General features: G+C 72.4%; 2 protein-coding genes across 4 annotated transcripts; one reads left to right on the top strand and one right to left on the bottom strand.

Annotated features, from left to right (window-relative positions):
• Positions 1-1286: 1286 nt before the first annotated feature.
• MARK4 (microtubule affinity regulating kinase 4) lies at positions 1287-10921 on the bottom strand. 3 transcript variants are annotated; one of them, XM_075134463.1, is made up of 18 exons: positions 10769-10920; positions 9669-9866; positions 9044-9097; positions 8882-8930; positions 8726-8791; positions 8413-8483; positions 7906-7962; positions 6655-6891; positions 6316-6435; positions 5768-5867; positions 5565-5674; positions 5329-5485; positions 4728-4942; positions 4100-4203; positions 3757-4020; positions 3602-3681; positions 2532-2576; positions 1496-1695 (listed from the first exon to the last, which is right to left on the bottom strand). In XM_075134463.1, the coding sequence occupies exons 1-18, from the start codon at positions 10817-10819 to the stop codon at positions 1631-1633; spliced, it is 2043 nt and encodes a 680-aa protein (XP_074990564.1). In that variant the 5' UTR covers positions 10820-10920; the 3' UTR covers positions 1496-1630. The 3 variants fall into 3 exon arrangements, with proteins under 3 accessions (XP_074990563.1, XP_074990562.1, XP_074990564.1); XM_075134461.1 differs by lacking the exon at positions 3602-3681 and having other exon boundaries at positions 1288-1695; XM_075134462.1 differs by lacking the exons at positions 3602-3681; positions 9044-9097 and having other exon boundaries at positions 1287-1695; positions 10769-10921.
• A 3442-nt stretch (positions 10922-14363) lies between these two features.
• On the top strand, positions 14364-20767 carry EXOC3L2 (exocyst complex component 3 like 2). The gene is made up of 12 exons (XM_075134345.1): positions 14364-14468; positions 14595-14793; positions 15317-15920; positions 16098-16212; positions 16956-17066; positions 17250-17488; positions 17958-18101; positions 18204-18339; positions 18632-18754; positions 18826-18981; positions 19064-19185; positions 20418-20767. The coding sequence occupies exons 1-12, from the start codon at positions 14364-14366 to the stop codon at positions 20674-20676; spliced, it is 2313 nt and encodes a 770-aa protein (XP_074990446.1). The 3' UTR covers positions 20677-20767.
• The last annotated feature ends 1875 nt before the right edge of the window (positions 20768-22642 follow it).

Here is a 22642-nt window from a genome sequence, read left to right on the forward strand (position 1 = left end):
GTACAGACCGGGGCAGGAATAACTTAAAAATGTGCCAGGGAGGGGGGTGACACCGGAGCCCCGGGGCCCAGGGCCGTATTTACAGGCTGTACAGGGCTGGGGGACACGGGGACAGACCCCAGGGGGGCTCCGGGGGACCCCGGGATGCAGCCACAGCTCTGGGGACCCAGCAGTGGGGCAGAGGTGGGGATCCGGGGGGCTGGAGGTGACGTAGAGCCCCGAATCTGGGAGCTGGGGGACCCCAAGGTCCCAGGGCTGATGTCCCCGGGGTCCCCGAGCTGGTGGACCCCAAGGTCCCAGGGCCGACGTCCCCGGGGTCCCCGAGCTGGTGGACCCTGGGGTCCCAGAGCCAATGTCCCCAAGGTCCCCGAGCTGGTAGTCCCTGGGGTCCCGGAGCTGGTGGACCCCAAGGTTTTGGCACCGATGTTCCCAAGGTCCCAGAGTCGGGGGCCTGGATCCGATGGCCCCCCAGATAAAGGGGTCCCCGAGCCCCCGGGGATCTGGAGCCAGTGACGCCTGGGGGGCCCGGGGGCACCTGGATCCCGAGCTGCCATCAGCGGGGTCCCCAGGCTGCCGCAGGCCCCCAGGTGCTGGTGCTGATGTCCCTGAGGGGCTGCTGGAGCCGAGGCAGCCCCGGGGGGGCCCAGAGCTGCCGCACCCCTCGGGGGGCCTGGATCCGGTGCAGACCCCGGTGCCGGTGCCAATACCGCTCCCAGGGGGGTCCCGGTGCCGATGCAGCCCCCAGGGTGGGGAGTCCTGGATCTGATGCAGCCCCGGGTGCTGGATCCGGTGCACCCTGGGGGGGGGTCCCAGCTCCGCCGCAGCCCCGGGTGCCGGATCCGGTGCACCCTGGGGGGGGGTCCCAGCTCCGCCGCAGCCCCGGGTGCCGGATCCGGTGCACCCTGGGGGGGGTCCCAGCTCCGCCGCAGCCCCCGGTGCCGGATCCGGTGCACCCTTGGGGGGGGGTCCCAGCTCCGCCGCAGCCCCGGGTGCCGGATCCGGTGCACCCTTGGGGGGGGGTCCCAGCTCCGCCGCAGCCCCGGGTGCCGGATCCGGTGCACCCTTGGGGGGGTCCCAGCTCCACCGCAGCCCCGGGTGCCGGATCCGGTGCACCCTTGGGGGGGGTCCCAGCTCCGCCGCAGCCCCGGGTGCCGGATCCGGTGCACCCTTGGGGGGGTCCCACCGCCGATACAGTCCCGGGTGCCGGACCTGACGCACCCCAGGGGGTCCCGACGCCGGCGCAGCCCTGGGTGCCAGGTGGGGTGCCGCGCCGGGGGGGACCGCAGCCCCCGGGGGGGTCCCGGTGCCGACGCAGCCCCCGGGAGGGGCGCAGCCCTCGAGGCGGGGGTCCCAGCGGGTCCCTAGAGCTGGAGCTGACCGGCCACGCGTGCCAAGGTGGCCCGGAAGGCGCCGGCGGTGCCGGCCAGGCGCCGGAAGAGCACGCCGTGGAGGCCGAGGCGCTGGAGCCGGCAAACCTCGGCCTCGAAATGGCAGAAGTGCTCGCTGGGGCCCCGGTCGTGGGTGCAGGAGAGCAGGAAGGGCTGGGGCTGGCGCGCGCGGCAGCCGGCCGAGAGGGTGGCCTGCCGCAGCGCCGCCATCACCGCCTCGGCCGGCCGGGCGCTCGTCACCTTCACATGCCAGGGGCATCGGAGCAGCCGGGGTTCGGCTTCCTTTTGATCCCAAGGTAGATGGCAACTGCGGGGGGAAAGGGGGGCGCGGGGTGGGCAGGGGGGCACCGGGAGGGGGGCTATGGCGTGGGCAGGGGGCACCGGGGGGGGTATGGGGGCTATAGGGCACTGGAGGTGGGTATGGCGTGGGCAGGAGGCACCAGGGGTGGGTATGGGGGCTACAGGGCACTGGACGTGGGTATGGGGGCTACGGGGCACCGGAGGTGGGTATGGGGGCTATAGGGTACTAGGGGAGGGTATGGCATGGGCAGGGGGCACTGGGGGTGGGTATGGGGGCTACGGGGCACTGGAGGTGGGTATGGGTGCTACAGGGCACTGGACGCGGGTATGGGGGCTACGGGGCACTGGACGTGGGTATGGGGGCTACGGGGCACCGGAGGTGGGTATGGGGGCTATAGGGTACTAGGGGAGGGTATGGCATGGGCAGGGGGCACTAGGGGTGGGTATGGGGGCTACGGGGCACTGGAGGTGGGTATGGGGGCTACAGGGCACTGGACGCGGGTATGGGGGCTACGGGGCACTGGACGCGGGTATGGGGGCTATAGGGTACTAGGGGTGGGTATGGCATGGGCAGGAGGCACCAGGGGTGGGTATGGGGGCTACGGGGCACTGGACGCGGGTATGGGGGCTACGGGGCACCGGAGGTGGGTATGGGGGCTATAGGGTACTAGGGGAGGGTATGGCATGGGCAGGGGGCACTGGGGGTGGGTATGGGGGCTATAGGGCACTGGACGTGGGTATGGGGGCTACGGGGCACCGGGGGTGGGTATGGCGTGGGCAGGGGGCTGCCCACCCTACGGAGCACCCACGAGTTGGGGAGCACCCAGGGGCGCCGGCACCCACCTTGTGAGCGCAGGTCCCCCGATTCTCTCAGGTTCGTCTGCGACCCTGGGGAGGGGGGACACGTCAGGGGGGGCCGGGGGCTCTGCCCACCATGGGCGACACCAAGCCCCCCCAGTTTTGCACCTATTTGGGGGGCACCACCCCCCTTTCAGGGCCATCGCCATGTAGTCGATGTGGGGGTATGGTCCCCATTTTGGGGTCACTGTGCCCCCCCCGAAGCTGTGCCCGATTTGGGGGGGCACAGGCCCCAATTTAGGGGACACCATCCACTAAGGTCTTGCCCCCTTGGGAGGGGCACCACCCCAATTTTGGGGGGCACTAATTTGGGGCACATGATACCCCCAGGCTCACGCCCATTTTTGGGGGGGCACCACCCCCATTTTGGGGAGATCATCCCCCCCCAAGGCAATGCTGAACTGGGGGGGCACCACCCCCATCTCAGGCCACATCATCTCCCCCAGGGTGATGCCCATTGGGGAGGGGGCAGCACCCCCAATTTGGGGGAGAATCCCCCACCCCCAGGTCATGCCTGTTTGGGGGGACACTTCCCCCCTCAAAGTTGTGCCCGATGTGGGGGGGCACCACCCCCACCAGGCTCACAGCCAGTTTAGGGGGGGCATCACCCCCCCGCCACGCTCCCCCCAAACCCCCGGCGGCAGCAAAGGCTGAGAGGCAGAAAGAGAGAAGGGACAGGAGCGAAGCGAGGCGGGCGCTGGCGGCACTGGGGTGGCTGCTGGTGGCACCAGGAGGGGCACTGGGGGCACCGGGACAGGCACCAGGGTGGACACTGGCGGCACTGGGACGGGCACCAGGACAGACACTGGCGGCACTGGGACGGGCACCGGGACAAACACCGGTGGCACAGGGACGGGCACCGGGACAAACACCGGTGGCACAGGGACAAACACTAGCGGCACTGGGACGCGCACCAGGACAAACACCGTGGCACCGGGACGAACACCGGCGGCACTGAGACGCATCCCGGGACAAACACCGGCGGCGCCGGGATGGGCGCCGGGGGCACTGGGACAAGCACCAGTGGCACGGCGCCGGTGACGCCGGGCACTTACTGATTTTGGCTCCTGGAGGCGTGGGGGTGCCCGAGACGCACCTATTAGAGCTCTGCCGCTTAGAGGGGTCAAGAGTGACCCTGGAAGAGAGAAGAGGAGTGAGGAAGGCGAGGGCAGCGCCGGCACGGCGGGCACGGCGCCCGCGGCCCCCTCACCTGCGGGTCAGCTTGGAGGTCAGCTTGCTGAAGAGGTTGGAGGTGGCCCGCGAGCGGCTCTGGGGCAGCGGCGAGGCCTCGGGCGCCAGCGTGGGGGAGGCGGGGGGCCCGTTGGGACCCCCCCCCGTTCGCCGATCCCGCACTTGCCCGCCGTGGAAGGTGCTGCGGACGGTGGTGCCCCGCGCCAGGCGGGCCCGCTCCGAGGAGGCGGCGGCGATGCTGTGGCTGGAGGGTGACGCCGGGGGCACCCGGCCGGCGACGGAGCTGCGGGCGAGGGAAAGAGGGAGGCGTTACGGGGGGGGACAGAGGGGATGGGACCCCCCGGGGTCGCCCGTCACCCTACCTGTTCTCCTTGCCGTTCTGCAGCAGCGAGTGGCGGTCGGCGCCCGGGCGCTCGGTGCAGACGTAGGTGTTCCTGCGCGCCATCACGCTCGAGGGGAGGTTGTTCTGCAAGGCGCCGGGCGCCATCAGCGCCGGGGTGCCCCCCTGCCGCGATCCCCCCGCCCCAGGGGGCCCCCCGCCCTGCCCATGCAGCCCTAGGGGTGCCCCGATTTCTCAGCCCCACGGGCTCCTGCATGCTGTCCATGCGGCCCCGGGGGGGCTGCACCCTGCTCCCCAGCCCCATGGGTGCCCCCCACCCCTGCTCCCAGCCCCATGGGTGCCCACCCTCCCATCTCCCAGCCCCATGGGTGCCCCCCACTCCTGCTCCCCAGCCCCCCAGGTGCCCACCCTCCCATCTCCCAGCCCCAGGGGTGCCCCCAACCCCTGCTCCCCAGCTCTATGGGCGCCCACAGCCCCCACCCCTGCTCCCCAGCCCCCCGGGTGCCCACCTTCCCATCTCCCAGCCCCCCGGGTGCCCCCCACCCCTGCTCCCCAGCCCCCCGGGTGCCCACCCTCCCATCTCCCAGCCCCCCGGGTGCCCCCCACCCCTGCTCCCCAGCCCCGAGCCGTGCCCCCAGCCCCGTGCCCACCGTGTTGATGGCGCCGTCCTTGTGCCGGTCGGGAATCTCGGACTTGTTGGGGTTGTTGGCGCTGCTGACCATGGGGCTGGAGGGGGGCATCCCGCGCCCGCTGCCCACCACGCTGCAGCTGGCCTTGCGGGCGGGCATGCGCTCCTCCTTCAGCTCCGCGTCGCCCGCGCTGGTGGGGCTGCGCTTGGGGTGCATGGGCACCGGCGAGGGGCCGCCTGCGGGCGGGGGGGGCTCAGGGAGGGCACGGCGTGGGCAAGGGTCCTGCCCGCTGTGCCGTGGGGGGCACGGCTGGACCAGACACCCTCTAGGACGTGGGAGAGGGTGCCCACCCTGCCCTGGGCCCCGTGGGCACAGAGCCCACCCTGCCTTGCGCCCCACGGCCATGGGACCGGGTGCCCACCCTGCCCTGGGCCCCGTGGGCACAGAGCCCACCCTGCCTTGCGCCCCACAGCCATAGGACTGGGTGCCCACCCTGCCCTGGACCCCGTGGGCACGGAGCCCACCCTACTCTGCACCCCACAAGCATGATGCCCACCCAACCCTGCGGACACGGGACGCGGTGCCCACCCTGGGGACGGGCCAGGGGACGCGAGACACTCACAGAAGTCGCTGTGCCGCCGCTGCCGGTGGTAGGTGGTGGCACCGCGTTGGCTCTTGCCGTGCGAGGACGCCTTGCCGGTGCCGTTGGCCGCCTCGCTGGGTGCCCGCACCCGGGCCAGGGAGAGGCTGCTGCCCGTACGTGACTCGCCCGCCTCCACCTGCGGCCGGCAGCGCCCGTCACCGGCCCTGCCCGGCGTCCCAGGGCGGGACGGCGGTGCCACCGCGTTGTCACCTCACCTCGTTCTTCCTGCCCAGCAGGAGGTAGGTGGCCGTCACCTCGTTGTACTTCTGGTTGCTCAGGGACTCCTTGATCTCCTCCCGGGTGTAGCCCATGCCCACCATCACCTCTGCGGGGAGCGGGGACGGTGAGGGGGCACCGCCAGTCCCTGGGGCGCGGCAGACCCCCACCCCAGGGTGCCAGGGTGGCACCGTGCCCTCACCGATGCGCTTGGCGTCCCCGAAGTCCTCCTCGGGCTCCTTGTAGGGCTTCAGCTCGTCGCCCTCGTAGCCGATGTTGATCCACTTGTCCTTCATGATTTGCTGCGGGGCAGCCGTGGGCACCGGTGGGGTGACACGGGTGCCACCGGTGGGGTGACACGAGCACACGGCAGGCACAGGGCTCCCTCCCCGGCTGGCTTAGCCACCCCGATGCCACCCCGGGGTGCTCAGCCCCTGCCAGCAGCTCCAGCCAGGCCATGGCTGGCTGCATCCTGCCCATGCCCACCCACCCACAGATGCTGCCAGCTTGCAATTAGGAGCTAATGAAGCTAATTAAGAGCATCAGGAAGGGGGAGCTGGCCCAGGGGAGCCCACAGGGTGGGGAGCGGAGTGGCTGGGGAACGTGCCCCGTTGGGGGGGGACGTGCCCCATCAGGGGGGGACGGTGCCCGTCCCAGCTGTGCCAGCGCCAGCCCTGTGCCCCCCCCCGAGTCCCCTGTCCCCCCCTCCCGCCCTGTGCCACCCTGTGCCCCCCCGGGGACTCCCCTCACCTCCAGGGTGCAGCGCTTGGCGGGGTTCAGGACCAGGAACCGGCGCAGGATGTTCTCGCAGTCGGTCGACATGTAGAAGGGCACCCGGTACTTGCCCCGCAGCACCCGCTCCCGCAGCTCCTGGAGGGGGGGACACCCGGCATGGGCACGGTCCCCACCACGGGGACGGGATGGGCGCCGTGCCCTGGGCACGGGGACACAGGCACCAGCGCTGCCCCACAGGCAGGGGTTTGGGACGGGCGCCGTCCCCAGCCCGACACGGGGACAGGAGAGGGCGGTCGCCGTCCCCAGCCAGGGGCAGGGGACAGGAGGGGACATCGCCCCGTCCCCGCTGCCCACCTTGAGGTTGTGGCCGTCGAAGGGCAGGGAGCCGCTGACCAGGGTGTAGAGGATGACGCCCAGGCTCCAGATGTCGACCTCGGGGCCGTCGTACTTCTTGCCCTGGAAGAGCTCGGGGGCGGCGTAGGGGGGGGACCCGCAGAAGGTGTCCAGCTTGGAGCCCAGCGTGAACTCGTTGCTGAACCCAAAATCGGCGATTTTGATGTTGGCGTCGGCGTCCAGCAGCAGGTTCTCCGCCTGCAGGCACCGGGACGGGCACGGGGATGGCAAAATGGGCACCGTGTTCGGCACGGGGTCACCGGGATAGGTACGGCGTCGGGCAGAGGGCCGCCGGGACGGGGACAGCGGGATGGGCACCGTGTGGGGATGGCAGGACGGGCGCCACATCCGGCACGGGGGCGGTGGGATGGGGACGCCGGGATGAGCACCGCGTCAGGCACGGAGACACCAGGATGAGGATACTGGGACCGGCACCGCATCGGGCATGGGGACACTGGGACGGGCGCCGTACCAGGCACCCCACGTGGCACAGGACACTGGGAAGGGCACGGGATGGGGCAGTGCCACCACGGGACACCCCACGGCCCCCTGCCCCGTGCCACCCCCGGCGGGGGACACCACGGGACACCCCACGGCCCCCTGCCCGGTGCCACCCCCGGCGGGGGACACCACGGGACACCCCACGGCCCCCTGCCCGGTGCCACCCCCGGCGGGGGACACCACGGGACACCCCACGGCCCCCTGCCCGGTGCCACCCCCGGCGGGGGACACCACGGGACACCCCACGGCCCCCTGCCCGGTGCCACCCCCGGCGGGGGACACCACGGGACACCCCACGGCCCCCTGCCCCGTGCCACCCCCGGCGGGGGACACCACGGGACACCCCACGGCCCCCTGCCCCGTGCCACCCCCGGCGGGGGACACCACGGGACACCCCACGGCCCCCTGCCCGGTGCCACCCCCGGCGGGGGACACCACGGGACACCCCACGGCCCCCTGCCCCGTGCCACCCCCGGCGGGGGACACCACGGGACACCCCACGGCCCCCTGCCCGGTGCCACCCCCGGCGGGGGACACCACGGGACACCCCACGGCCCCCTGCCCGGTGCCACCCCTAGCGGGGGACACCATGGGACACCCCACGGCCCCCTGCCCGGTGCCACCCCCGGCGGGGGACACCACGGGACACCCCACGGCCCCCTGCCCAGTGCCACCCCCGGCAGGGGACACCGCAGGGCAGCTGGGTCCCACCTTGAGGTCCCGGTGGACGATGTTCTTCTGGTGGCAGTAGTGCACAGCCGAGACGATCTGGGGAGGGGGCGAGCGTCAGCAGGGTGTCACCAGCGCCCGCTGTCCCCACTGCCACCCCACCCACGGTGCCCCCCCTCTGCCTCTTGTCCCACCCCGATCGATGCTGCAGCCGCTGGCCCCGGGGGGGATCAATCCTGCCCACGTGTGGCCGCCACGTGCCAGCCCTCCCCCACGGCCACCCCCCGCCGCGATGTCCCCAGCCCCCCGCCACTGCGGTGCCACCTCCCCCTGCCCTGTGCCAGCCCGCCGCCGTGTCCCCGACGATGTCCCCAGCCCCCCACCACCGCAGTGCCACCTCCCCCCACCCTGTGCCAGCCCCCCGCCATGTCTCCAGCCCCACGCCGTGTCCCCCACGATGTCCCCAGCCCCACGTCCCCCCCCCCCCAGCCCCTCCCCACTGTCCCCAGCCCCCCGCCACATCCTGGTGCCCCCCCCGGTGCCTCCCACCTGTCTGAACTTGGCCCGCGCCTCCTTCTCCTTCATCCTCCCGTGGGACACGAGGTAGTCGAACACTTCGCCTGCAGGGACACCCATGGGTGCTCGCCCCCCCCCACCCCAGGTACAGCACCCCCCAGCCCAACCACCTCCCCAGAAGGTGGGGGCCGTGCCCCCCACTAGACCCCCGGGTGCACCCCCTAACCCCAGCCCAGCACCCCCGGGTGCACCCAGGTGGGGCATAGCCCCCGGGGGGGTGCGCAGCACCCACGAGGGGGGTTAGGGTGCCCGGCGGGGGGGTCAGGGTGCCCAGGGGGGGTCTCACCGGCGCTGGCGTACTCCATCACCAGGTACAGCGTCTTCTCCGTCTCGATGACCTCAAACAGTTTCACTGGGGGGAGGTGGGGGGGTCAGCACGGGCACCCATGGGTGCCCCCCACTCACGGGTGCCCCCCCAACCCCAGCGGGGGGGCCCACTCACCGATGTTGGGGTGGTTCAGCCCCTTCATGATGCGAACTTCCCGGAAGAGCTGCGCGGAGGAGGGGCAAAGGTGTTAGTGGGGGGGGCCGGGACCCCCCCCACCCACCGTGCCCAGGGGGGTGCCCCCCACCCTGTGCCGCCCCCACCCCGGGTGCTCCCCACCTTCTGGAGGCTGGTGGGGTTCAGCTGCGTCTTGTCGATGATTTTTATGGCCACCTGGGAAGGAAGCGGGGGGTGAGGGGGGGACATGGGGGGGCAGCGCTCCCAGTTACCCCCAGACCCCCCCACCGTGGGCACCCGTCCCCCCCCAGCATCGCAATTCTCCCCCCAGGCCCCCCCATAACCCCCCTAGGAGCACTCACCTACCCCAGGACTCCCATTTCTACCCCCAGTCACCCCCCAGCTCCTTCCAGTTGCCCCCCAGGACCCCCGAACTCACCCCAGGCTCCCCCATCTCCCTCCAATTGCCTCCGAGGAACCCCCATCTCCCTCCAATCGCCCCCTGGGACCCCTGTTGCTCACCCCAGGACCCCCATTTCTCCCCTCCAGCTCCCTCCCATCTACCCCAGAACATCCCAGCTCCCTCCCATCAGCCCAAGGGACCCCCCAGCTCCCTCCCATCACTCCCAGGGACCCCCCAGCTCCTTCCCATCACTCCCAGGGACCCCCCAGTTCCCTCCCATCAACCCCAGGGACGCCCCAGCTCCCTCTCATTGCCCCCAGGGATCCCCCAGGACCCTCCCATTGCTCCCAGGGACGCCCCAGGGACCACCCAGGCTGCCCCCACCTCGCGGCCGGTGAGGATGTGCCGGGCCAGCTTGACCTTGGCGAAGTTGCCCTTGCCGATGGTGCGCAGCAGGCGGTAGTTGCCGATGTGGGGCTGCTCCTCGGGGCAGGAGGCGATGGAGTTGCGGCAGCGGGCGCCCAGTGAGCGGCTGGACCAGGCCGAGCCCTTCTCCGAGCGGCTGCCCCCCAGGCCCGTGAGCTGGGGAGGGGGAGGGACACGTGGCTGAGACCCCCCCAGATCATCGCACGAGTGACCGGTACCGCTGAGACCCCCCAGCTCATACAGGGGTGCCCGGTGCTGCTGAGACCCCCCAGCTCAGCACAGGGGTGCCCGGTGCTGCTGAGACCCCCCAGCTCAGCACACGGGTGCCCGGTGCCGCTGAGACCCCCCAGCTCAGCACACGGGTGCCCGGTGCCGCTGAGACCCCCCAGCTCAGCACACGGGTGCCCGGTGCCGCTGAGACCCCCCAGCTCAGCACACGGGTGCCCGGTGCCGCTGAGACCCCCCAGCTCAGCACAGGGGTGCCCGGTGCCGCTGAGACCCCCCAGCTCAGCACAGGGGTGCCCGGTGCCGCTGAGACCCCCCAGCTCAGCACAGGGGTGCCCGGTGCCGCTGAGACCCCCCAGCTCAGCACAGGGGTGCCCGGTGCTGCTGAGACCTCCCAGCTCAGCACAGGATCCCCCCCCAGCACCCAAAGGCCCCCGGGGGGGACGCTGCCCCGGCCGACGGGGTGGGGACTGATCCGGCCTGACCGGCTCTGGGGCCGCGTCCCGGCCTCGCCCGCGGCTGCCCGGACGCCGGGGTCCCCCCGACGGTGACCGGGGCGGGGGGTGGGGGGGCTCTGCTGGCCCCGGTGCGCCCCCCCTTTCCCGGCCCTGGGGTCTCCGGGGTCTCCCCAGTCACACCAGTACCCCCCCACGCACCCCCGTTCCCGCTTACGGGTGGCCCCAGCACCTGCCCGCTGCCCCCCCGGCACCACCCGCCCCCCCGGTGCCCCCCCCGGTACCACCCGCCCCTCCGGTGCCCCCCCCGGCACATCTCGGCCCCCCCCGGTGCCTCCCCCCGGTGTCCTCCCCGCTGCCCCCCGCCCCCCCGCTCACCGTGTCCGCGTTCCGCTCGTTCCCCGCCGCCAGGGCGGAGCGCGAAGACATCCTGACCGGCGGGGCCGAGGCCCGGGGCCGGGGCGGGGAGGCTCGGGGCCGGGGGGGCTCGGGCAGGCCCGGGCCGGGCCGGGCGCACCGGGCGCGGCCGCTACCAGCGGCTCATGGCCGGGCCCGGGCGCACGAAGGCGGAGCCGGGGCCGGGCCGGGCCGGGCCCGGGCGGGGGAGCCCTAGGGGCGGGCGGCGGCGGGGGCGGCCATGGGCCGGGCCGGGCCGGAACCGGAAGCGGAAGCAGGGACCGGGGCTGCGTTGGGCGGGGCTTCGCAGCGATGCTGGTCACGCCCCTTAAAGGCGCCGCGCACCTGCCGGAGGGGGGGGCGCGGGGGGGTGGGTGGGGCTTATTTGGGGGCACGGGTCGGGGTCAGGGGGCGCGGGGGGGGGGTTCGGGTGCCCCACAGCTGGGCCCGTGGGACCGACCCCCGGCTGGGGAGCGCAGGGACACGCGTGGGGCGGGGCAGGGGCACTGGAGGGCGCTGCCGCTCCCTTTGCCTTTAAGAGGAGGGGTGGGGCGGGGCGGGGCTGGTCCCTCCCCCCCCACCGAGCGGTAGCCAATCACGAGCCGCCGGGCGCGGCCGCGGCTCCTCCCCATTGGCTGCGCAGAGGCATGGAGACAGCCCGGCCGGCCCCCCCCGGCGGGGGCGGGGCCTGCGCCAGCGCCCCTTTCCGATTGGCTGCTGTGCTGGCCAATCGGCGGCGGTCGGGGGGGGCGTTAACCCCTGAGTGCCCGGCTGAGGTGTCACGTGGAGGGCCTCGTCGTCACGTGTGCTGGCGGGGACGCGGACACGCGTGGCCGCGGGCCGGGGGGGGGGGGGGGGCCACAAGGCGTCACGTGGTGCCAGGCCTGGCGCTGGGCCGGGGTCCACCTGTGCCACCGGGTCCTGTCCCCGGGACACGTGGGGTCCCGTGTGCCACCGGGTCCTGTCCCCATGGCATGCCCGGGTCCCCCCGTGTCGCTGGGTCCTGTCCCCGGGACACGTGGGGTCCCCCGTGACGCGTGGGTCCTGTCCCCGGGACACGTGGGGTCCCGTGTGCCACCGGGTCCTGTCCCCATGGCATGCCTGGTCCCCCTGTGCCATCGGGGTCCTGTCCCCGGGACACGTGGGGTCCCGTGTGCCACCGGGTCCTGTCCCCATGGCATGCCTGGGTCCCCCTGTGCCATCGGGGTCCTGTCCCCGGGACACGTGGGGACCCCCGTGACACATGGAGTCCTGTCCCCGGGACACAGGGGGGCGCCCCATGTCACCGGGTCCTGTCCCCGGAACACGTGGGGTCCCCCGTGACGCGTGGGGTCGTGTCACCACAACACGCTGGGGTCCCCTGTGCCACCGGGTCCTGTCCCCATGTCATGTCAGTGTCCCCCTTTGCTGGGGTCCCGTCCTTGTGCCATTGGGGTCCGCCTGTGCCAGGTGGGGTCCTGTCCCCGGTGCCATTGGGATCCCCCTGTGCCACGTGGGGTCCCCTATGCCACCAGGGTCCCATTTCTGTCCCATGTGGGGTCCCATCGCTCTGCCATGCCCACGTGCCCCTGTGCCAGCAGGGGCCCATTTCTGTTCTATGTGGGGTCCCACCCTTGTGCCATGCCCGTGTCCCCCTGTGCCACCAGGGTCCCACTCCTGTCCCATACCAGTGTCCCCCTGTGCCACCAGGGTCCCACCCCTGTCCCATACCAGTGTCCCCCTGTGCCACCAGGGTCCCACCCCTGTCCCATACCAGTGTCCCCCTGTGCCACCAGGTTCCCACCCCTGTCCCATACCAGTGTCCCCCTGTGCCACCAGGGTCCCACTCCTGTCCCATGCCCATGTCCCCCTGTGCCACCAGGTTCCCACCCCTGTCCCATACCAGTGTCCCCCTGTGCCACCAGGGTCCCACTCCTATCCCATACCAGTGTCCCCCTGTGCCACCAGGGTCCCACCCCTGTCCCATACCAGTGTCCCCCTGTGCCACCAGGGTCCCACCCCTGTCCCATACCAGTGTCCCCCTGTGCCACCAGGGTCCCACCCCTGTCCCATACCAGTGTCCCCCTGTGCCACCAGGTTCCCACCCCTGTCCCATACCAGTGTCCCCCTGTGCCACCAGGGTCCCACTCCTGTCCCATGCCCATGTCCCCCTGTGCCACCAGGTTCCCACCCCTGTCCCATACCAGTGTCCCCCTGTGCCACCAGGGTCCCACTCCTATCCCATACCAGTGTCCCCCTGTGCCACCAGGGTCCCACCCCTGTCCCATGCCCATGTCCCCCTGTGCCACCAGGTTCCCACCCCTGTCCCATACCAGTGTCCCCCTGTGCCACCAGGGTCCCACCCCTGTCCCATGCCCATGTCCCCCTGTGACACCAGGGTTCCACCCCTGTCCCATACCAGTGTCCCCCTGTGCCACCAGGGTCCCACTCCTGTCCCCTGCCAGCGTCCCCCCGTGCCACCAGGGTTCTGCCCCCGTGCCATCGGAATCTCCCTGTGCCATCGGTGCCCCGTCCCGGCGCCACGCGGGGGTGCCGGCCGTGCAAGGTGGGGTCCCCCCTGTCCCCTCCTTGTCCCCCTCGGCCCCGGTGACCCAGCGGAACCGGGGCTGACCCTGCCCCGGCGTGGGAGGCCGCACCGGGGAGGCGCTTCCTCAGGAAACCCCCGGCCGCTGCCCGCCCGGCGCGGCCGCCACCGCCACACGCCCGCTGTCACCGCCGTGGGGTACGTGGGCCACCGGGCTGGGGGTGCCGCCGGGCTGGGGGTGCCCGCCGGGCGCCGAGGGGTGGGCGCGCCGGCGGGGTGTGGGTGCGCGCGGTGCTTTGCACACTGGCGGGGCGCACGTGGAGCCGTGCACGCTCCTGGGGTGCTCCCGGGGTGCTGATGGGCGCACGGAGCGGGGTGCGTGCTCCTGGGGTGCTGATGGGCGCATGGAGGGAGGTGCATGCTCCTGGGGTGCTGATGGGCACACGGAGCGGGGTGCGTGCTCCTGGGGTGCTGATGGGTGCATGGAGGGGGGTGCATGCTCCTGGGGTGCTGATGGGCGCATGGAGGGGGGTGCATGCTCCTGGGGTGCTGATGGGCGCACAAAGCGGGGTGCGTGCTGCCGGGGTGCGGGTGCTGATGGGCGCACGGAGGGGGGTGCGTGCTGCCGGGGTGCTGATGGGTGCACGGAGGGGGGTGCGTGCTGCCGGGGTGCTGATGGGCGCACAGAGCGGGGTGCGTGCTCCCGGGGTGCGGGTGCTGATGGGCGCACGGAGGGGCACGAGCTTCTGGGCTGTGCCCGGGGGGTGCGGGTGCTGAGGGGGTGCACAGGGTGATTTGCACCCTCACTGGGTTTGCACACTGGGTACCCGGTGCGGATGCGCGGTGACAGCCCAGGGTGACGATCCAGGTGCCACCCCTGGTCCCGGGTGGGGGTCGGGACGCCACCCCGGGGTCCCGGCTGGCCTTTGGGTGCCAGCCCAGGGTGACAATCCAGGTGCCACCCCCGGTCCCGGGTGGGGGTCGGGATGCCACCCCAGGGTCCCGGCTGCCCTTTGGGTGCCAGCCCGGGTGCCCGCTGCCGCTCCACAGGCCATGCCACTGCTGAAGAAAACACCCAAGGAGGAGGAGGAGGATGGCGACCCCTTCGCCGCCCACCCCGAGAGCCGCTACTGCCGCCGGGCCACCCTGGAGCGCCTGGTGGGTCTGGCACCCTTCGGCCGCGCCCGCCGCCCCCCCCCCAAAGACGGGGACGGGGACGGTGGCCGGGCGCGGCGGCGGTCGGAGGATTTCGGGCTGTTGCGGCGGCTGCCGGGGCGGCGCAAGGCCAGCGTGGAGGCGCTGGCGGAGAGGCCGGTCCCCAAGCGCAGCTCGCTGCTGCGGCTGGCCTTGGGGACACGGGGACGGCGGGGGTCTGCGGGCGAGCGCCCGCCAACGGCGGAGAGCGAGGGGGTGTCGGACGGGGACCAGGACGGCGGGGGACAGCGGCAGGAGGGGCGCGGGAAGGCCAGGGAGCCGCTCTCAGGTGAGGGGGGCCGGGGGCGTGGGGACGGGGTGGGGGGGGACGTGGGACTTGGGGACGTGGGGACATGGGATATGAGAATGGGGACATGGGACGTGTGGGCTTGGGGACATGTGACATGGGCATGGGGACATGGGGATGGGGACATGGGGATGGGAATGGGGACATGGGAATGGGGACATGGGGATGGGGACATGGGGATGGGGACATGGGGACATGGGGATGGGGACATGGGACATGGGGACATGGGTCTTGTGGGCATGGGGACAAGGGGATGGGGACATGGGGACATGGGGACATGAGGACATGAGAGGACGGGGACCATGGAACGTAGGGTGTGGGCAAGGGGCCATGGGGACACAGGAGGACACAGGACACGGAGGGACACTGGCACAGGGACTGGGGGACATGGGGACATGGGGCTGCGGGGGGAATGGGACATGGCACATCGTGAGATGGGGACGTGCGCCAGGGCCGCAGGTGGCCTCGGGTGCCATCAGAGCACCCATGGGTGCCCCCCCCCCAGTGCTGGAGATCCTGGAGCTGATCCAGCGGCGGGAGCTGGTGGCGGCCGACGAGCAGATCATCACGCTGGAGGCGGAGTGCGTGGCCGTGTCCCCGTCCCCGTCCCCCGTCCCCGCGGCCGGGCGGCAGGCGCGGGACGTGGCGCTGCTCTACGAGGCGCTGCTGGCGCAGCTCTGGGCGGTGGTGGGCGAAGCGGTGCCCGCCGGGCGCCCCTACCCCCCCTTACGCTCGGTGATCCGGGTGCTGGAGCAGGAGGAGGCGGCCGATCACCGGCACCCACCCGGCACCCCGGGGCGCCCGCGCGCCCTCCGGCGCCGCTGGCAGGAGGCGGTGGGACGGGCGGCGGGCGAGAGGTTGGCGCAGGTGGCACCCGCCGCCGGGCTGGGTGCCCGGCTGGCAGCGCTGGCGGCTCGGTTGGTGGGCGATCTGGGGGCCGTGCGGTGCCACGTGGCGCCCGCTTACCCCCCCGAGTATGGCGCCTTCGGGGTCTACGCCCGCGGGTACCACCGGGCGCTGGCGCAGCAGCTGGGCGCGCTGGCGCAGAGACCCCTCGCCGTGCCCGACCTCTACCTGCTGCTCGACTGGCACAGCAACACCTACCCCAGGTGAGACCCCCCGGCACCCGCTGGCACCCACGGCACCCCCAGCATGCGCACCCCCGGCACGCTGGGCACCCTGTGCCACCCACGGGACCCCCTGGCACACTGGGCAACCCTAGGGCTGTCCCCTGGCACCCCCGTGCCAGCCTGGGCGGGCACTGTGAGGTCCCTGTGCCCACGCAGGGAGGTGCTGGGGCACCCTGAGGTGGGGGCCCTGCTGCAGGCGCAGGCGCTGGGGCCCCTCCTGCCCCCCGAGACCCAGCGCGGCCTCGAGAGCTCCTGCATTGCCGCCGTCAAGGTATGGCACCGCGGCGGACACCAGAGCGGGCACTGAGACGGGGACTGGGATAGAAGCATGAGGGGCACCAGGGTGGGCACTAGGACTGGCACTGGGATGGGTGGGCACCATGGTGGCCCTGGGAGGGCACACAGTGGGCACGGTGGTGGCACTGGGATGGGCACCATGGTGGCACTGGGACAGGCACGCAGTGGGCACTGTGGTGGCACTGGGATGGGCACTGTGGTGGAACTGGGATGGGCACTATGGTGGCACTGGGACGGGCACACAGTGGGCACTGTGGTGGAACTGGGATGGGCACCATGGTGGCACTGGGACAGGCACGCAGTGGGCACTGTGGTGGCACTGGGATGGGCACTGTGGTGGAACTGGGATGGGCACTATGGTGGCACTGGGACGGGCACACAGTGGGCACGGTGGTGGCACTGGGATGGGCACCATGGTGGCACTGGGACAGGCACGCAGTGGGCACTGTGGTGGCACTGGGATGGGCACTGTGGTGGAACTGGGATGGGCACTATGGTGGCACTGAGATGGGCACACAGTGGGCACTGTGGTGGAACTGGGATGTGCACATGGTGGCACTGGGACGGGCACACAGTGGCACTGTGGTGGCACTGGGATGGGCACATAGTGGCTCTGGGACGGGCACACAGGGGCACCGGGGTGGCACTGGGGTGGCACGGGGCCGGGCCCAGGGCCGGGGGCTGGCAGGGGCCCCCACGCCCGCGGTGCGGTGCCAGGCGAAGGCGGAGGTGGCGGTGGCGCAGGAGCTGCAGCTCAGCGAGGACTCGTGGGCGGAGGAGGCCTCCAGCCAGGAGCTGCAGGAGGGACTGGCCACCCGCGTCATCGGGGTACGGGCACCGCGCCACCGGGCACCCGGGGGACCCAGGGCTCTGTGGGGTGACCCACAGCCTGAAGGGGTGCTGGGGTGGCTGGGCACTCCAGCGAGATGCCAGGGTGCCTGGGTACTCCATAGGGGTGCTGGGGTGCCCAGGCACCCCATAGGGACACCAAGGTGCCCGGGTACCCCATAGGGGTGCCAGGATGCCAAGGTGCCCCAAGGGGATGGTGGGGTGGCGGGTACCCCAGAGGACACCAGGGTGGTGGCCGTGTCCCCAGGGGACAGCGGGCTGGTGCCCGTGCCCCCACCCGCAGCGGTGCCCGTCCCACAGCTGCTGCGGGCGCACGTGGACCGAGCCCCCCAGATCACCCCCGAGTTTGGCATGGAGATGGCACACAGCCTCCTGGGCGTGCTGGTGGCCTTCCTGCACAGGTGGCATGGGGACACGGGGGACGGGGGGGGACACGGGGACATGAGGCACAGGGACATGGGGGCTGGGCATGGGCACGTGAGGGGACAGGGGGTGGGCACAGGGACATGGGCACCGTGGGGGGACAGGAGCCACAGGGCACAGGACAGAGCTGGGATGGCCGTGGGGGGACGGGGGGAGCATGGCACCTGGGTGCCGGGTCCCCTGGGTGCCGGGGTCCCCTGGGTGTCAGGTCCCCTGGGTGCTGGGGTCCCCGGGTGCCGGGGTCCCCTGAGTGCCGGGTCCCCAGGGTGCCGGGATCCCCCGGGTGCCAGGGTCCCCTGAGTGCCGGGTCCCCGGGGTGCCGGGGTCCCCTGGGTGCTGGGATCCCCTGGGTGTCAGGTCCTCTGAGTGCCGGGTCCCCAGGGTGCCGGGGTCCCCTGGGTGCTGGGATCCCCTGGGTGTCAGGTCCTCTGAGTGTCGGGTCCCCAGGGTGCCAGCACAGGTGACCCGTGTGGGTGCCCTCAGTTTCCAGCGGAAGGTGGAGCGGTTCCTGGAGGCCCCCGGCGAAGCCACCCCGCCTGACGGTGCCACCGGCCGGGCCATCGCCCTGGTCAACTGCTGCCCCCCCTTCAGGTGAGGGCACCCTGAGCACCCACCTCCCCGGGTCCCTGGGGTGCTCGGAGTGCTGGGGGTGCTCAGGGTCCCCGGCAGCACCCACTGACCGCCCCGTGGCAGGACCTTCGCCGAGCGCCTGGCGCAGTTTGGGCACCCGGAGAGCGAGGAGCCCCGGCGCCAGGCCCACGCCGCCCTGGACAAGGTGACCCGGCTCTGCAACCACGTCCTCACCCAGCGCCTCTTCGAGGACCTCAAGGTGCCCACGCGGCGCGGCACGGCCTGGGGAGGGGAGGTGCACCGAGGTGCTGGGTGGGGTGCCCATCAGTTGGGTGCTGAGCTGGGAGAGCCCCGTGGGTACAATGCTCATGGTGCCTATCGGTTGGGTGCTGAGCCAGATGCCACCCATGGGTGCAGTGCTCATGGTGCCCATCGGTTGGGTGCTGATACATGGGTGCCATGCTCCGGGCGGCCTCCCACCCCCCCGGGGCACCCCCAAAGTGCCACCCATGGGTGCCGGGCCAGCTGCCCACCCCAGCTGCTCCCCCCAGCCCTACTTCAACAAGCTGATGAAGCGCAAGTGGCTGACGAGCTCCGACGCCTTCGACACCATCGTGATGCTCATCACCAGCTTCACCCAGAAGCTGCGCCCGTTGCGCCCCGAGCCCTACCAGGTGGGTGCCGGCTTTGACGCCACAGGGGTGACCGCCGTCACCAGCGCCTTCCGCCGACCCTTGTGCCGCAGGTGCTGGTGAGCGAGGTGCACCGGCGGGTGCTCATCGAGTACGTGCGGCCGCTGCTGCAGGTGCGCTTGGTCTGCACCTCCGCCAAGATGCGTGCCCGCGTGGCCGCCCGCCTCGGGGACGAAGCCCGCCAGCTCCGCGAGCTCTTCAGCCGCTTGGTGAGACCCCCCTCCCCTTCCCCGGCACCCATGGGTGCTCCTCGGGTGGGGGCGACGGCGCTGAGGTCCCCTGCGCCGGCAGGATTCGGCCTCGCCCTGGCTGGATTCGGTGGTGCCACGGTTGAGGGAGCTGCTGGTGCTGGAGGACACGGCGGCGCTGCAGATGGAGGTGGGCGTCCTGGTGAGGGACTTCCCCGACGTCCGGTGAGTGCTGGCACCCGGGGGGGTGGCAGGGGGGTGGCACGGCCAGGCGGGACGCCGTGGCCCCGTAGGGACAGGAGCGGGGTGGCACATGTCCCCACAGCCACCGCAGCAGGGTGGCACGGCTCAGGCGAGATGCCACCTCCCCGTAGGGACAGGGGCAGGACACGGTGTCCCCACGGGGACCGAAGCGGGGTGACAGGACGCCGCGTCCGTCCTTCCCGGCAGCCCCCGCCCCGCTGCCGGTCCCTCCTGGCCGCCCGCCAGGAAGCGGCCGCGGCCCCGCGCCAAGTCCCCTCCCCGTCCCCGAGTCCCCCGGGGGGCCGGTGGCACGCGCGGGCCGGGCAGGACGCCGCCACTTCGGGGGCTTTAAATAGAACCGGTCCTGGCTGCAACTGGTACCAGTTAAACCTGGGACTGGGATTCGCCCCGGGGCTGAGTGCAACGCTGCGCCCCAAAGGCGGGTGCATGCCTCTCCCCAAATCTGGGTGCACCGCTGCAGCCCAGGGCTGGGTGCATTGCTGCACCCCAAATCTGGGTGCATGCCTCTCCCCAAATCTGGGTGCACCGCTGCAGCCCAGGGCTGGGTGCATTGCTGCACCCCAAATCTGGGTGCATGCCTCTCCCCAAATCTGGGTGCACCGCTGCAGCCCAGGGCTGGGTGCATTGCTGCACCCCAAATCTGGGTGCATGCCTCTCCCCAAATCTGGGTGCACCGCTGCAGCCCAGGGCTGGGTGCATTGCTGCACCCCAAATCTGGGTGCATACCTCTCCCCAAATCTGGGTGCACCGCTGCGCCGCAGGGCTGGATGCATTGCTGCACCCCAAATCTGGGTGCATGCCTCTCCCCAAATCTGGGTGCACCGCTGCAGCCCAGGGCTGGGTGCATTGCTGCACCCCAAATCTGGGTGCATGCCTCTCCCCAAATCTGGGTGCACCGCTGCAGCCCAGGGCTGGGTGCATTGCTGCACCCCAAATCTGGGTGCATGCCTCTCCCCAAATCTGGGTGCACCGCTGCGCCGCAGGGCTGGGTGCATTGCTGCACCCCAAATCTGGGTGCATGCCTCTCCCCAAATCTGGGTGCACCGCTGCGCCGCAGGGCTGGGTGCATTGCTGCACCCCAAAGGCGGGTGCACGCCTTGCCCTGAGCCGGGTGCACCGCTGCGCCCCAAACCCGGGGGACCGGGCCTCCCGGCAGCGGGTGCCCCCGTCCCCTGAGCCTCCCCGTCCCGCAGGCGGAAGCACGTGGCGGCGGTGCTGGACGTGCGGGGGCTGCGGGGCCAGGCGGCGCGGCAGGAGATCCTGGGGGTGCTGCAGGACCTGGAGCAGAGCGAGGCCGAGCCGGGACTGCCGCGCCAGCGCGCCTTCTTCTCCGAGCTGGCGGCGGCCCGCGAGGTGCGGTGCCTGCCCTTCCACCTGCCGCGCCTGGCGCGCCTCTCCCGCCTGCGCCTGCCTCGCCCGCACCCCCCGCGCCCCGGCCCGGCGCGGCTCTGAGCACCCCGGGGCCGGCTGCCGCGCTGCGCCCCCAAGCCGGGCGCTCGCCTCCCCCGGGACCGGCTGCCGCGCTGCGCCCCGAAGCCGGGCGCTCGCCTCCCCCGGGGCCGGCTGCCGCCCCAAAGCCGGGTGCACGGCTGCACCCGAGAGCTGGATGCGTCGCCCCGGCCGCGCTGGCAGCCCCCCGGGCCCGGGGGGGCGGCGCTGCCCCGGCCCGGAGCCCCCGGCTGGTATAAAGGAGTCAGTGCTGACGGTAACGCCAGAGCCCGCCCGCGTCCTCTGCTCGCCCTCGCGTCCGTGGGGACAGGGGACAGGGGCCACCTCGGGCAGGGGGAGGGGGACAGGGGACAGGGGACACCTCGGGCAGGGGGACAGGGGCCACGGGGCCACATCATGTCCAGGGACAGGGGACATGCGGACACCTCGTGCATAGGGACGGGGACCATGGGGCCACCTCGTGCGTGGGGACAGGGGACACGGGGCTACCTTGGGCAGGGGGACAGGGGACATGGGACCACCTCATGCACAGGGGCTGGGAGACATGGGGCCACCTCCTGCGCAGGGACAGGGGACATTGGGGCCACCTCATGCACAGGGACAGGGGACACGGGGCCACCTTGTGCGCAGGGACAGGGGACTCGGGGCTGTCCCCACGCACAGGGATAGGGGACACGGGGCCGTCCCCGTGCGGGAGCCGGTTCCTCGTGCGAGGCCCTGTCCCGCGGTGGCCGCTGCGGGGAGGGGAGGAAGGAAAGGGCCACCGGTGCCTCGCCGGGAAGCCACCGCGGGGGGAGGACGGGGGGACCCAACGGCCCTTCCCGGCACAGGGGGGACACCCGGACGGGTGGCAGGGGGTTGGGGACAGCATGGCTCGGCCAAGGGCAGGATCGGACCCCCTGGCCCCGCTCCATCCCGCCCCACCCTGCCCCGGCGCCCAGATCCGGCACCTCGTGGGACACCCTGTCCCCCGCCCCGTGCTGGAAAACGGGGGGGGGGAGACGCACGATACGGCCACCCCTGTGTCCCTCCTGCCACTCCCGTGTCCCTCCTGCCACCCGCCACCCCCAGAGCATCGCCACCCACTGCTGCCACGAGCTCGTCGGGTCTCAGTGCGTCCTGGGGGGGCCATGGATGAGGCTCCCCCCCACTGTGTCAAAAATAGGCGAGTGCCGGATCCGGCCAGGAAGGAGCGAGGGCTAAAAATAAGTGGCCGCGGCGGGAGCGGGGCCAGGGTCACCGTCCCCCGCGCCGTGGGAAGGGGACGGCGGCGGCGGGGGCGGAAGCGGGAGCGTCGGGTGGGGGCGGCGGGAAGGGACGGGGAGACCTGGGGGGGGGGGGGGGGGGACAGGGGTGACCCCTGCGCAGGCGTGGGATGGCGTGTGGGGGAGTGGCACAGGGATGGGACCGTGGGGACAGGGATGTCACCGTGCAGGTACATGGACCCGCGTTGTCCCTGCGGTCCCCAAGTGCATCCCCGGGCGGGGGGGGGGGTGTGTGACACCCACCCCAGGGTGTGCCACATGTGTCCTGGTGTGTCCCTGCGTGTCCCGGCGTGTCCCGTGTGCCAGCCCCGGTGTGAATCACCGGGCGCTTGACGTCAAGGCCTCGGGGGAAGGAAGGAAATCCCCCCCCCGCAGCAGGGCTGGGGGCGCTGGGGGCACCCCCCAACCCGGCGTGGCCGACACGGCCCCCCCACGGCACTCGGCTGGGGAGGGGACCCCAGATTGGACAGGGATTCCCCAGACTGGACAGGGACCCCCCAAACTGGGCAAAGACCCCCCAAACTGGGCACAGACTCCCCCAAACTGGGCAAGGACTCCCCCAAACTGGGCACAGAATCCCTGAAATTGAGCAGTGTACCCCCAAAGTGGGCAGGGACCCCCCCAAACTGAGCAAGGACCCCCCCAGTTGGGCAGACACCCCCCAAACGGCACAGACTTCCCCAAACTGGGCAAGGACTCCCCCA

Source organism: Calonectris borealis, chromosome 32 (genome assembly GCF_964195595.1).
Source record: "Calonectris borealis chromosome 32, bCalBor7.hap1.2, whole genome shotgun sequence".
Classification (NCBI taxonomy): Eukaryota; Metazoa; Chordata; class Aves; order Procellariiformes; family Procellariidae; genus Calonectris; species Calonectris borealis.

What these genes read in the sequence shown, in the direction of transcription:
- MARK4 (XM_075134461.1), bottom strand. Translation starts at nt 10,819, where the DNA reads ATGTCTTCGCGCTCCGCCCTGGCGGCGGGGAACGAGCGGAACGCGGAC. An exon ending in ACCCCACCAGCCTCCAGAAG is followed by an intron (nt 8,931 to 9,043) that starts GTGGGGAGCACC and finishes TCCTCCGCGCAG; the next exon opens with CTCTTCCGGGAAGTTCGCAT. An exon ending in CGCGGGCCAAGTTCAGACAG is followed by an intron (nt 7,963 to 8,412) that starts GTGGGAGGCACC and finishes CCCCCTCCCCAG; the next exon opens with ATCGTCTCGGCTGTGCACTA.
- EXOC3L2 (XM_075134345.1), top strand. Translation starts at nt 14,364, where the DNA reads ATGCCACTGCTGAAGAAAACACCCAAGGAGGAGGAGGAGGATGGCGAC. An exon ending in AACTGCTGCCCCCCCTTCAG is followed by an intron (nt 18,102 to 18,203) that starts GTGAGGGCACCC and finishes GCCCCGTGGCAG; the next exon opens with GACCTTCGCCGAGCGCCTGG. An exon ending in GCCTCTTCGAGGACCTCAAG is followed by an intron (nt 18,340 to 18,631) that starts GTGCCCACGCGG and finishes TGCTCCCCCCAG; the next exon opens with CCCTACTTCAACAAGCTGAT.